We start from the raw sequence: 15,856 nt of genomic DNA, 5'->3' as shown, positions 1-15,856 counted from the left end.
AAAGAATTGATATATCATTTACAGGTACTTTTGTACGATTTATTGAAATAACACAGTCTTACAAATAAATCCACGACAACAAATGAGACACTAAACGATGGTAACTTCAATTTATAATTCATACATCACAATTTTAAACATTCTATTTTTATGTGACACTATTACACAAAAGATACATCAAGAAAACAGTAAAGTAATATTTTTAATACATAGTTTTACAGCATTATAATGTTAGGTCCTTCATGTATAATATATTATACTTCTGAGAAACAACTTTGAAATGCACCAATGAGACTAAAAATATATCTTAATATAAATTAATATAATTTTACACATTTACACAACAGGCCTATTTGGTTATGGCTTTTTATTATGTCAATCGAAAAGGCAACAATGTGGCTAATTCCGTTGTACACAATCTCTTAACTAATCTAAAATGGCACGTCTAAATCTATTGCTATCCTTTTCATAATGTTGCTTGCGGAAAAGGATAGCACTAGATTTAGACCTGTTAATTTAGTTTAGTTTAGAGATTGTGTACAAGAGAATCGGCCCCATTGTCTTCTAGTTTGAAATTTGTAATATGTGAAACATTCAAAAACATGAAATTTCACAACTACACCAAGGAAATATATTATGTTTTTATTTTACGGTACCATTTTTATAAAATGCTATTTATATATTTTTATCCCTACAGTGGGATAAGAGATGTCCTGAGAAGATAATTACTTATAGTATTAAAATGATTTTGTAATAAGAAGAGAGAAGAAAGAAGTCGGTTAATATCACACAATACTTATGTTATCATTTTCAAAGTAGGTAGGTATGTGTAAAGAAAATAAATAAAGTCAGCTTTCGATACATTATAAAAGATTGAAATGAAGCGGTCTTCGTTGAATTTCAGTCTTTCGTTATTTGGTCCTGCAATAAAAGAAAAATAATATTGAATTAATGTTTTCCATCAACAGTAAAAGTTTAAGTTGATCACACACTGCGACTGCCACACGCTGCGATTCTGTTGTCTTCCTCTAAACTAAATTTAGAGTAGATGCATCTTTTTCTTTTTAATATTGCTAAAAAATGACGGACAATGAATTTTACATAAATACTAAATTTTAGTGCACGCTACATAGAATAGGCTCGCGACTGGTAGTTAAAGTCACGACGTTTGACGGCTCTAAATTAAATTTAAAACTGTCAAACTATGTCTGTCCTTTTCATATTATTACATTAGTAAGAATCAGTACCAGTGCTGTTTCCCAATTTGTGTTACCTGTGAGACCTGCTGCACGATTGCGGGAGAATGACAGCTACAATGTCACGATCGCAATCATCTCTGATTGGTAAACGCACGCTTACTATTGGCTACAATGCATAGTTGCAACAAGAATCGCACAAATTCAGGGAATCAGAACAATTGAGATTGTAATAATAATTGATGCAGGTTTTAGACAATCGCCCTACTGTTGTATGCCTTGTGTTCAGATGGGACTACTACGTATAGCCGCGGGGTGATTACGTATCTCGCGACAGGCTTACGACAGGCGTAAATCTCGCGATAATTGCCGTCACACGTGACAGCGGCTGCAGTAAGACAGCAATAGCCACAAAATAAGAAAAAGAGGAAGAGGGACAGCAAATGAACTGTCGGATTTCTACTGCTGTCGCTACTGCAACTTTTTACGTAATCACCCCCGCCGGTCTGCCAGTCTAGGGCTTGTTTCACTATGTTTTTCGGTTTCCACTTGCAGAATAACTATTCATTGGTTTGCCAACAAGTAAATACGTAAGTAAAATTCAAGTAAGAATTATATTACACGGAGACAAAATATTGAGTATACAGTATACACCCTGGCAATCGGGCATTAACTTGTTTAAACATGCAAGTGTATGAGTTACCAGTTAATATAAGCTTAAAAAACTAAAAAACAGTGGCCAAGTGCCCATAAGAACACATGTCATGTAGGCCAGTTCGGGTCGCTCCTTCGTTCCGCACTTACCACATAACTGTTCTGTCTATAGTTCGCGACAGGTCGACATGGCAAACGGAGTGAGAACGCCTCGCACACCCGCACAGTGCCCGCGCCTGCCCGGTGCAGGATAGCGCGGGCGCTGTGCGGGTGCGCGGAGCGTCCCCACTCCACGATTCACCTCATACCCCGAACATTAGACGGTTTCGTCGAACCTCTGTATGTAATTCATCATATCTTTATCGTGTGGATCATGAAGATGAACTCACCGGCGGCATCAGTGGTAGGCTTGCAGGTATGTGGTGGTGGAGGCGAGGTCGCGGCGCAGCCAGGCCGCGTTGAGGCGCACGGTCTCCAGCGCCTGTTGCACGGAACGCTCGGTGCCCGGCGAATGGTGTGTACGGAAGAACTCCTCAATCTCCTGCGCGCACGCTTCCGACGCGAAGTTCTCTGTCGTCGACTTCACGAGGCGAGCGAGCAGGAATCCACCCTATTAATTTGAAAAAGAACTATGAATGGCAATCGCTACGGAAACTTAAACCCATAGAAAAATACCGAGAAAATAATTTATTTATTGCCGTATACGATAGGAGGTTTTCCTGAAGATAATTACGAAAAGGGCACCCATTTTTAATCGATTTACATAATAGATCAATTTCTCTGGAAATTTCTGGACTAAGGAAAATTAATATACTAAAAGAGGAAGATCATGAGATGGTCCCATTAAATAATCTGTATTCAACTCCTTGATTCTAATGCTGCAGGGTTATTGCCTTATAACTTTTTTATTCAAGCCCCTGTTTGATAGCTTTTATTAGCAATTATCACGATATATATTTATTTAAGATAAATAAAATCAGACAGGCACTTGCATAAAAAAGATTTTAATTTTAAAATCACTCTTTAATCGTTTACTGCATCTGATTATGCTTTTAATATGTAAATACCCGCCATTCTGATATCAGGCTGACGGTTCACTTAGTTTTTATAATAGCTACGTTTTAAAATAATACATTGCTTCAAATTTTACGTATAGTTCGTAAAAACAGTCCAAGTGTGTGTTTTGCATTTTTTGCGACATTTTGCACGATAAATCAATAAATCAAAAACTGATGCATAAAAATAAATAAAAATATGTTTAAGAATATACAGGTAAAGCCCTTTCATATGATACCCCACCCACTAAGTGTACTTATCTCACTTTGAAAATCATTGAGTTCCCATGGGATTTGAAAAATATAAATTCACGCGAACGAAGTCTTAGGTATCAGGTAGTCTTAAAACAAAAATTATTTTCAAAGTATTTACTTTGACATATTTTCGTCAATCATCATTCAAGCATATTACAGTTTCATCATACCTGATAGCGGTCCATGAACTCCTGCCAGTGCTCTTTGAAGAACTCCCACGCGAGGTCGCGGCCGTTTCTGCTCACTGCCACTGAGACTATGACAAACACAGTGTCTTGCGATCGAACCTCATCCTGCAATAAGCAATATGTGATTGATATATTATATATTACTTGACTTAGTTTTTTGTTCGTTTTTGAACAGAAAAAAAAATATAGTTAGTGTGAAAACCACTTTTATATACTTTAACATACTTTTAATCACTGCTTCTTATTTAATGAATTTTTAAGTCAGTACAATGCATTATCCATATTCTAAGCGCCACCATAGAGTATATAGTCTATCCGAAACCATAGACTCTCGGAGAATCTCAGAGGCTGCTAGGCCGGGCACAGACTATAAACAAAACCCATCAAACGATATATTTAATTACGCTTTTGAGGCCTAGCGACTGAAACACGCGACAAAGGAAGACATTCGACTTTCTTTTGGGCGTAGTGATGACGAAGCTTATACTAATAATATTATAAATACGAGTCTGTCTGTCTGCTACCTTTTCACGGCCCATTCCATCAACATCAACCGATTTCGCGTTAGAAATTTTGACATAGTATAGAACTATAGAGGATGTAGCAGCATGGTATATCGCAACCCTTCGTACATGAGATGAATACTCACTGAGATGGCGAAGTCGAGCACTTGCTTGAGCAGCGCGGGGTCGCGCACGGCACCGAGCGCGCGGCTGATGCGGTCCTTCTCCTCGTGCAGGTCGGCGGCGCGGTACAACTGCAGGAAGCGCTGGAAGGCCGCGGCGTCGGCCTCGGCCAGCACGGCGCGGTAGCACGCCGAGCGCAGGTCCGCCGGCAGCGTGCACACGCCCGAGATGTGCTTCTCGAAACTAAACAACGCAGATTTATCCTATTGCCCATTTATAGGATTCCGGAGTAAAACAAGGAACCCTCATCATTCTGTTCAGTCTGTGTGTGACAGCAGTTTTAAAAATAAAAACCGGTGAGGGTGTCCGCGTTCGTCCGCGTGGACTACATAAATTTTAACCCCCATTTAACCCAGTTAGGGGTGAAATTTCGAAAAATCCTTGCTTAGCTTACTCTTTACAAAGACCACACCCTCTTAATTTCATGTCTCTAGGACTGGTGGTTCAGGCTGTGTGTTGATATATAAGTCAGTCAGTCAGTCAGGACTTTGAATTTTATATGTCCTGCCCCTAACTTGTGAACTACCTACTATTAAAAATCAAAAATCCTGGAATATCAGCACATAGAAGAAGTTATATATAACAAACTTATCATTGTGTGTGACTATTGTGAGGCCAATGACTAATTCGTTATAGTCGAAAATAATATTATTATGGTTGGTGCGGTATAAACGAACATTCATTATAAGAGAAAAAATTCACAGCAAATTAAACTATCAGTGAGAACATTCGTTCCGCTTTGAAACCTTATCAAGTTAGCAACCAACATAAGTTGTTTTTAAACAGAGATAGCAAGCACCTCGAGGGTCACCTGATGTTAAGTGATTACCGCCGCCCGTACCGTGGGCTGTACCAAACCCCTGTTTTAATCCTATAAGGACTGAATTTTTAAAAAATCCTTTCTTAGTGGATATCTACGTCATCATCATCATCGCTATCATTCTGCATGCCAAATTACAGCCCGATCCATCAAGTAGTTTGAGCTGTGCGTTGATAGATGAGTCAGTCAGTCAGTCAGCTTTTCCTTTTATATATATAACGATGATAATTACGTTTATTAACGAAAACGCGTTCAATAGACTACATGATTACAAGTAACGTAATTTAAAAATAGAAATTGATACATTGGGGCCGATTCTCTAGAACACAATCTCTAAACTAAACTAAATTAACAGGTCTAAATCTAGTGCTTTCCTTTTCCGCAAGCAACATTATGAAAGGGATAGCAATAGATTTAGACGTGATATTTTAGTTTAGTTTAGAGATTGCGTACAAAGGAATTAGCCACAATATGCATTTTTATTTGGAAATATCATGAAAATATCAATATGAGATGAGTCACTATTTCCGTGGGACTCTAGTTGAGATCTGTAGATCAGGATGTATGTAGACATATTATATATGTCCCATTAACTCTGGGAGTATTATGAAAGAGATAACAAGAGTTAAAATTGTCATTTTAGTTTCCAGAGTTTTAGTCAGTGGCGCCGATTTTGATGTCTTTCTCATAAAATTAGATTTAATTTAAATTAATTTTAATTCATGTTACACACAAAAATTTTAAACATGCAGCAAATGCAAATTTTAGACGTGCAGCTAAAGTCACTAGGTTTGACGGCTCAAAATTAATTTTAAACTGTCAAACTGTCTCTGTCCTTTTCATATTACATTAGCAAGAAGAGGATACCAATACTTAGTTGTTAGAAAAGTTAGTTGTGCTCAGAACAAGTACCAGTATTTAGGTAAACGGGCGCAAAGTTTTAAATAAAATTAATTTAAATTGACACTTTAATTAAAATCAATTTGAATTGAGTTGACACTTACCGACCCTTGGCTTCTTTCAGTGTTTCAGGATCTTCAAAACTGATCATTTTATTCAGGACTAAGCTCCTGAGTAGCGTGTCAAGATGACTTTCTTTTTCTTCCGCATCCCATCCCAATCTTTTAGTAATATTGGCGAACAGTTTTCGTCCGTAATTTTTAAGTGGTTTGTCGAGAGCAGTGTGAGAGAACAGAGCGCTCAGTTTGGAAAGGCAGTTGGATATTGATGACCAAACTGTGAAGTTCGTTTCGTTGCTAAATGCTTCCATTAGTTTCAGTGACTGTGGAAGAATAACACAATATAAATACGTGTTAATATTAGTGTCCTACTAAACCTTCGGCTTCAGACACGTTCGGTTATTAAAAGAACCTTCGGTTTCGGCCAAAATGGCCCGATGTTTTGGCGAAAGAACGAAATGTTACGAATGTACGAGAGTGCACTGGAAGAGCCGACACAGACACTGGTGGATGTATGAAGTTGAAATTAATACGATTCCCCTTTTTCAGTCCCTTAGAGCTACACAAAAATCTAGTTTCTAAGCCAAAACAATCAAAAACTATGGCCATTTATGCCGCATATTTTGACACTCGCAAATAAATAAAAACCTATAGGATATTTTACGTTAACTTAGTATCATGAAAGGCAAGAAGAAAGGTCTTGTGAGACCACAAAAGTAAAGAAAGATCCGAAAATCGTTAATATTTCGTTATATCACGTAAAAATTATATTTTACAAAGTTACATATTTTGTAGTTGGAAATAATTTAAGCAACAGAATTATTATAAGTATTAAGGTGCGTTATTGTTCTTGCAATGCGAAGTCGCACCGCCGCCGGTTGTGGAAGGACCCTAAAGTTCGATGTTCTACTGGGTACTAGATGGTATGAGTTTATCTATGTATGAGAGTGTATGTCCTTACATCAGCGGTGTGCGTGTGTCCGGCCTGCACGAGCGCGAAGCAGTCGTCCAGCAGGCCGAGGCGGTCGAGCGGCGGCAGCGAGCCGTCGCGCACGGCACGCACCAGTTGCTCCAACATGGCCGCTGGGTACCTTGTGCGGTAGTACCCCACCTGCAATATTATTCACATAGTGGTAGGAGTTTTTGGAACGGAAACCCCCCCCCCCCCCCCCACACATATAGTAGCGCACGCACTTCGGAATGCGCTGCGATGCAGTAAGTTGCGATGCGTTTTAAAAAATCCGTAAATTTTAATTTTAATTTATTAAAATCCGGTGCGGAGTTAATTTCGGAGTGCGCGCGCTTTTATGTAGTTTTATAGTACATAGATTTTGCCGTTGTAGAATGAATTCCACCTAGCAGCAGGTGAGTCAGCTACTCAACAGTAAATCTTTACAAACTTAATTTTGCGATCCCAACCGAAATAATATAACACAATACTTACAGTCCCTGGGTTGAGCTTAACCCATGAATCTTCTGCAACATTTTTCAACACTACTTCCTGCGATCGTTTTTCCAATACAGTAGACAGCGCCACCTAAAAATTGAAATATGCATACTTTTTAATTTTCAATATTGGTGCCTACTGGGTTGTACAAGAATCTCTTAGCTAAACAACGGTCGAAATTAATCTATTTGCATAAAAGGAAAAGCTGACTGACTGATCTATCAACGTACGGCTCAAACTACCGGACTGCAGATGGCTATTATGACGTAGATATAGAAAGAATTTTTTGGAAATTCAACGCCTAAAGGGGTAAAATAGGGATTTGAAATTTGTGTAGTCCACACGGACGAAGTCGCGGTAATAAGCTAGTAAATAATAACCAATACACACTGCTAGTGTGTCTAACCAAGTTTTAATCTATCTATAAGCTATTGATAATTAGTTTCTAAGCCACATTATTTTGCCCATGATTATGTTTTTGAAAAAATAACAATGAGTAACTTATCGACACATTACAGATATTTTATTGTTTAAACTATCATGAGTGATTTCCATTATAAGTATAGATTACGAGTGTCAATCGCGACGCGCAGCGCGCTGAGTCCCTATTAACCGGCCAAATGCGTGGCGGGCCACGCGCAGTGTAGGGATCCGTAGTCACAACTTAGCTATGATAGTTTGCCTTTAAAATTGATTATATATACTACTGCTGTGAACTTTTTCACATTAGGAATGTGAAAAATTCACTATTATAAATAATATTCACTATTATTTGGCTGATAAAGGGGGTACATTTGACTCTAATAAAAATTAGCACATTAAAACATCATATTTTACAAACGGATTTAGAAATCGAAAAATGATGTTCCCACACCCACAGTATTTTTAAAAGACCTCATTACGAACGATACCCCACACTATGGGGTAGACGAGAAAAAAATTCATCCCCACTTTACACTTCACAATTTTATTTTACCACTTTGTCGGCGTGATTAATATTTATACCCATGCCAAATTACAGATTTCTAGCACTAATTAACTAAATTAACCGAGGACGGACGGACGGACGGACAGACGGACGGACATGGCGAAACTATAAGGGTTCCTTGTTTACTACGGAACCCTAACAATGGATCCTGGATAGGTTTAAGACTAGTCGAGCTTACGTCGACTAAATATGTTCGTGAGTTTAGCCATAACAATCTATATTACAGATATATTGATTTCTGCTGTAAATTGATAGTTAAAGTGCGTGCAAAACAAATAGTCCAATCTGAAGTTGCAACACGGCGGTTTGCGCAAGTAAGGATCAAGTGCAAAAGCTGTTTTCGTACAATGCGTAGTCCTACGCCTACTCGTCTACTACTTACAATATTTTTAGCGGAAAATGATAGCACCACTACAATTAGACCTATCAATTCAGTTTGTTTGTTATTTTTTAACCGACTTCAAAAAAAGGAGGAGGTTCTCAATTCGTCGGAATCTTTTTTTTTTTTTTTTTTTTATGTATGTTCCCCGATAACTCGAAAACGCCTAGACCGATTTTGAAAATTATTTTTTGTTTGAAAGGGTATACTTCAAAGTTGGTCCCATTTCAATTTGGTGAAGACCTGATGAACATCTTCGAAGATAGATACTGGAACTCCTCAACGGATAAGAGTAAATTGCTCGCGATCAGTGTAATAGCTTAGTAAACAGTAGACTTTTAACCAGTCATAGCATTATTCCATGGGGCCACTAAAAATTGTGAAATAAAAAATTTTTACAAAAAAAATAAAAACCGACTTCGTTACACAAACACTAAAAATTGAAAAATAATTTAATTTATTACCGAATATATTATGTATACAAGAGTTAATATAGTTCCATAATAATATTTTTTGGGGTCTGTGCCAATGAGGTGCCATTGTGGAGTCCCATAAAAATATGAAGTCTAGACGATTCGCGCAGCTAAAGCTAATTGGCACCGGCACCAAAAAGTATTATTATGGAACTATATTAACTCTTGTATACATAATATATTCGGTAATAAATTAAATTATTTTTCAATTTTTAGTGTTTGTGTAACGAAGTCGGTTTTTATTTTTTTTGTAAAAATTTTTTAATTGATGACAACTATTGTCAGGATACAAGTTTACACATAACTGTTGTACGAAGTGTTAAGAATGAAAGGCGTTAAGAATTAAATGAAGGTGTTAAGAAGGAAAGTAATTTGTAAATAACATGTATACTAAAATACCGGTAAATAAAAATTTCAATATGGCTTAGACTATGTATCTTATTAGCGATCCTAGTGTGGCACAGTAATTTTATGGTCGCTGTTTACACTAAAATATGTCAACAGTATTCATATTTTAGTGAAATGTGGGCTAAAAACACTAAAGACAAATGCAAAATACACAAAGATATTCAACCTAAGAAAATGACTAATAATTCCATTGATGACATATTCAACACAATTTATTACATCTCTCTGTTTTGAAATATTTCCAACTTCAACAAGGAACACAGATGCAGATGGTTTCCATGACTTTACTAGTACTACTTCACATTCACAATCATCAGGGCCTTTTGTATCATTTTGCTTTCTTTGTTGGATCTGTTTGAACATATTAATTATTGTGTGGCATAAGTTAAGTCAATCAATCAGCCTGATAGCGTCCACTGCTCGACATAGCCCTTCCCAAAAGCGCGCCACTAGTAAGAAGTAGTGTTTTATAAAAATTACCGTGACACTGGCGAAACACTCTGTGCCCAGCTGGCACACCTAAAAGCCATTATATATATTGGGAATTGAATTGAATAAAAATTACTTGTGATTATTTGCTTGTTTGTTTACCTTGGCTTTACTGTTCAATGTGATTGCAATAGCTGATTAGATCAAAATATTTGTTATAGTCACGGAAGCTTGATATGACTTATCATTTTTATCAATATCAAAATCGAAATAGGAAATATAGTAGTAAACTAGGTCAATGTTACGAAAATAAATGATAAGAAGCGTAGATATAATAAAGGACAATTCATAAAAAGTTGTTTTGAATGATATGATTTTTTATATTACCTTTGAGGGTTGTTCCTGTGTAGATATAGTAATAGGTACCATCCACAGTGTATCGTCGCCTTGGCTGCCATCAGCGCAGAATTTTTGCTGAGTCAGTTTTAATACACGATCTGTGCCCTTTTGTTCAGAACTGACCTAAAAAAATATTTCACATCATATATATCCATGTTGCCTGTCTGCTAGCTTTTAACGGTCTACCTTTTTGACCGATTTTGACCAAATTGGGTACAGACTACAGAGATAGCTTGCATCCCAGGGCATAGGCTACTTTAGAAATTGATAAGTATTTTTAAAAACCTAAATCTACTCCACATGAAACCTTTTGTAAAAGATAATCAGGGACAAAATATTTCACATCTATATGGTCACAATCAAAAATATTTTCGCTACATCAATATGTATCATCATAGATGGAAGTATGGTTTTATAAATAAATATTTATATTTTAGGTATGCATCACCTAACTAGATAATTATTTCCTCTATGCTATAGAATAATATTATTATTTAATGGTTTGAACAGGAATCGATAAGTAAAACCAGTTTGCTTCTAAACTAGAAAATCGCAACTATAAAATACAAGATGATGCCCGTGACTTCGTCCGCGTGGATTTAGGTTTTTTGAAATCCCGTGGGAACTCTTCGATTTTCCGGGATAAAAAGTAGCCTATGATCTACCCCAGGATTTAAGTTAACTATGTACTAAATTTCATCAAAATCGGTTGAACGGTTGGGCCGTGAAAAGCTAGCAGACAGACAGACAAACACACTTTCGCATTTATAATAATATTAGGATATCAATACCTGATAATGTATTTTAATGGAGTAATGGATGTTAGCAATGTTACTATAATCATATTTTTTTCTTTAACTCCATAAATGACGTGTAGTCTTACATCACATTAATAATAATAGCTATAACTACACAGCTGCTTTGATAACATTGAGAGATTACCACACACATTATCATAATATAACAATGAAATAATTACAATGTGTGCTACTTACTGATAAATATTTGAAATAATATCAACTAGCTTACATTATTTCATGTTGACAGACTGATATGATTTACACAATAAAATTAAAGTAAATGCATATTTGTTTGTGCCACATAATTTTTTTTATTTATTAAATAACGAGCTCTGCACCATATGCAGCACATAAGACATATGGGATGACTAGTATGACTCTGAAGAAAGATCTTATAATATTATGTGGTGTCAGATTTGATGATGCAGTTTTCAAAAAGAAAGATAGATAAAAATAGGGAAATGAATACATGTACATACCTCAAATGTACATTTTATAACAAGGAGATAAATTATGTGTATAAAATGTTGTGAAAACATGTATGGTGTCCTTTAGTATACCCTATTATCTCAAAAAGACTACAAAGCAAGTATTAAAATTTTATATTCTTTTTAAGTGTACCTCAACCATTGGGAATCCCATCTGTTTAGTCCAAGTTGACATGACAGCTCCAACTGGCTTGTTTGAAGCTTCTTCTAAAGCAGCCCATAAATCCTCAGTAAAGGTGTTTTTATACTAAAACAAAATATAATAAGAATTGCTAATAAATAGGTTTCAACTGCTTATTTTGTAGAATCTTATAGCAAATACCTGATGTCTTGTTAAGTAAATGTGCATGCCTTTACGGAAATCATCATCACCAATGTATCTATGCAACATGCGTATGACGGATGCACCTTTATTGTATGAGATGTCATCAAAAATTTCATCAATCTCAGATGGATGTCCCACTGGTACCTCAATGGGATGTGAATTTTTTAAGCAATCTAACTCTAGTGCTCTGTAAATAATACAAACAAAATTATTATTCCATTCTACCCTCCCTCCCTATGGCTTAGCTATCAAAGCTAGAATTATTATAATTAAGCAATAATTCAAGATTTTAAGCTAAAAACCATGTAAGGCGCACACACACATGTTACAAAACAAGTAGTCCAATCTAAACACAAGGTATGGCTGTACATAGTACAAATTACAAAAACAGATCTCTACTATAGTCGACGCATTTTAAACTGAGTAGTCGAGTTATCTGTCTGTTTTGCTCGCACTTACAGGTTGTAGGTAAGTGCGAGCGAAACAGACAGATAACTCGACAACTCAGTTTAAAATGCGTCTACTATAGGCTTGTGTATTTACTATTTAATCCTTAGTGTATGACTTGCACAAACCAGCATGTTGCAAGACTAAATTGAAACTTTTTGCATAAATAGTGTATAACACGTAAAATTTTACTATTCACGCGCCATTTTAACTTTTTGTGTCCATATCAAAAGTACGATTTTAGTCCTTATGTTAAAGGTGAACCGTACTTTGACATGACAGCTGACCCATAGAGTTAAAATGACGCGTAAGGAGTCATTTTGACTATACAATATTTACTCAAATTTTTATTTGTGAGGAATGTTGTTGAATGTTAACGATTGTAACTAACTGATATGATACAATTTATAAAAACACAGAAAAAAGAAATACAAGAAAATTAACTATGAAAAATATACTTAAAGTGGAGAAGATGCAAAATGTTCATAAATATATTTTTAAATGTGTTCAAATTATTATTAAAAATGTCAATATTATGGTTAGCTGTGAAAAGATCATTGTACAGGCGACACATATGGACAACGGGATTGTAAAAGGAAGTATTGTTCTTGTATACACTAAGGGCAAAAGGTCTAGGGTTTCTAAATCGGACATTATAATTAATATTAATCAACGATTATTACAACTTTTATTGTTGTTTTACTTTTAAACTATTATTGTTTTATTACAACATAGATTGGGATAGTGTGCATGGTAAGCTTTACCTTACTGAAATTGTAATAAAATTTATGTACATAAATGAAACACTAGCAATGTTCTGACAGGGCAGTGACTCATAGGCAGCAACTGATTATTTTGGCTGCATTCCACTTTTGTCTCATGCATGATATTGCAAATTAATTAATATGAAACACATTGTTTATAATTATTGAGGCTCTTGCTTATTACATATAGCTGTTGTTCAAAAGGAATTTTATATGATAAGCACTAAACACTTAAAATGATTTCTCAACTGTGCAAAGAGAAATTATTTATCTTTATAATATGAAAATTAATTTATCTACTACTAAAATTATGCTCTTTATATAAAATCAAAATGTCAACAAATTATCAAGTATTAAAAATTAATATCAAGTAAGTATATTCTCTGAACAATGTTTCTATATATCTAAAATGTCAAATTTATGACTTAGTATTATAATAAAAAGAAGCAAAATTATTACCTGATGTAAGTCTCAGTTACAAATTGTGTCCAAATATCATACTCAGGGAAGAGATGGTTAACACACAGGAATTCAACAAACGATGCATAACCTTCATTTAGCCAGAGATGAGTCCACCATTCCATAGTGACCAGATTTCCAAACCACTGGTGTGCAAGCTCATGCCCCACCACCAGTGCAATCCACTGTCGTCTCACAGCTGATGTGTGCTCCTCATCTACTAGGAGGCATGTTTCTCTGTATGTCACAAGTCCCCAGTTTTCCATAGCACCAGCAGAGAAATCTGCTATAGCTATCAAGTCAATTTTTGGTAATGGATAAGCTATGTCAAAGTATTCCTTATAGTATGGCAGAACTTTTGCTGCAACTTCCAAAGCAAATACACCTTGTTTACTTTTCCCTACAGGTGTATAAACCCTTACTAGAACTCCATCGCGCGATGTCTTCTCCACATAATCATACTCACCAACCACAACCGCTACAAGATAGGTGGACATAATGGGAGTTGTGTCAAACTGCAAGGTTTTCTTGTCACCCTCGATGTTCTCCTTCTTCACAGGCATGTTAGACAAAGCGACTCTATCAGCTGGTACTACTAGCGTGATATCGAATGTAGCTTTGATAGCAGGTTCATCCCAGCAGGGAAAACATCGGCGAGCGTCGGTGGCCTCGAACTGAGTGACGGCAGCGTATCGCTCCTCCCCTCCAGGAGTTAAATACTTGCTGCGGTATAAACCCTTCATTTTATCATTGATTTCACCAGTGAATTCACAGTAGAGGGTCGCAGTGCCTTCAGGAAGTGGCTTGTCGAACGATATGATCGCAGTTTCGTCAGTCGGTACCAGTCGTACTTCCACCGGATTAAGTGTTGTAGTTGAACCAGCATCATCATATTGCAGTAAAACACTCGTAAGTTCCAAATCCAAGCTATTGAGCACTATTTCTTTGGTAGAACTAGCGATCTGAAAATGTGTACGACGCGACGTTTATAAACGTTACATGGAGACGAAATGTTTGCAATAACCTTATGACGAAATTTCCACTTACCGATACTTTCACCCTGGTCTTTCCAGTAAATGTAAACTTTTCAAGATTCGGAACCAATTGCAGTTCGTAATGTTTAGGCACAACATTTTTTGGAAGACGCTGGAACGGTTTGTTTTCTGGCATTGTCACTTTTTCTTTCAAGATCGTGAATGTGGGACGTAACACAGAAAAATACCGTAATGACCGACTGACAGAGTAAACTCGCGCTCCTACCGCGCCCGCACCGTTGAAGTTGATATGAATTCCCCTCGCGCGTCCGAGCCCCCACTCCGAGTAACGGTATTCGCTACGTAATAACTTGTAATGGCGACTTAGATTACGATGACTACTATAATTTTGAAAACGAAATGCAAATGAATTATGCACAGCACGTAGCAGTTGCAGCGTCATGGGACGTGAATAATATCAGTACTCAGTAGGTAAATGACGTTTTAGCACATAAAAGTTTTCAGTGAAAGTTACACCATGAATAGATAGCTGTTAAGTGTTGGAACTTTTTCTCAGTAGAAATTAGGATCGGACTCCGATTATAAATCAGTTCTATAAAATAGTAGGTTGATTTGCTCAGTCTACGGTATTTTTTTACCCCGTAACCGTGCCGTTATAGTTTCATTAGTTTTTGTGGTTTTTATACAAAAATAACTCCTGGCTCCTGCTGTCTCGTCCAATTCAATGTACTCTGTGCGTGGTCCTGACTATACATCCTACCATTAGGCCTTAAAGGACTGTTATCCAGGGCCGTAAAATAAATTAAAAAAAAGAAAAAAATCCTACCATCCTACTCTATGGTCCTGACTTCTCACGGCTCACGCAGTAGTGATTATATACTCTTTGTCACGCACCGCCATTTTTTAACTCTTTACATGCTCCTACATATGCTGAGTACATATGGTACCTACTTCGTGTCGAAGTGTCAAAAGCTCGATTGCGACTTGCGAGCGCGAGCTTAGGATATTCACTGTGTCAATCGTTCATTGAATATTGAATTTCTATCACATTTCTAATATTGATTCGCAATCTAGCCAGAATCGAGCAGCACCAAAGTAAAAATCCGTAGACTGAGTAAAAAAGCTAGACTAAAGTACTGGGTAACCGCGTCTGAGATAGCGCTGGCACGACGTAACGATGAATAACACTACAATTACCATTGTTTAGTAGTCAATATTTGTATTAACCGATCAACAATATTT

At 36.5% G+C, this 15,856-nt stretch overlaps 1 protein-coding gene across 1 annotated transcript; it reads right to left on the bottom strand.

Annotated features, from left to right (window-relative positions):
* Positions 1-17: 17 nt before the first annotated feature.
* On the bottom strand, positions 18-15,324 carry Psa (puromycin-sensitive aminopeptidase). Its single transcript, XM_034975348.2, has 12 exons — positions 14,667-15,324; positions 13,620-14,581; positions 11,947-12,136; positions 11,758-11,871; positions 10,325-10,459; positions 7,258-7,350; positions 6,775-6,924; positions 5,859-6,136; positions 3,998-4,217; positions 3,331-3,453; positions 2,240-2,460; positions 18-921 (listed from the first exon to the last, which is right to left on the bottom strand). The coding sequence occupies exons 1-11, from the start codon at positions 15,054-15,056 to the stop codon at positions 2,248-2,250; spliced, it is 2,868 nt and encodes a 955-aa protein (XP_034831239.1). The 5' UTR covers positions 15,057-15,324; the 3' UTR covers positions 18-921; positions 2,240-2,247.
* Positions 15,325-15,856: the final 532 nt, after the last annotated feature.

Source organism: Maniola hyperantus, chromosome 14 (genome assembly GCF_902806685.2).
Source record: "Maniola hyperantus chromosome 14, iAphHyp1.2, whole genome shotgun sequence".
NCBI lineage: Eukaryota > Metazoa > Arthropoda > Insecta > Lepidoptera > Nymphalidae > Maniola > Maniola hyperantus.
This window is presented reverse-complemented; position numbering and strand designations above follow the sequence as displayed.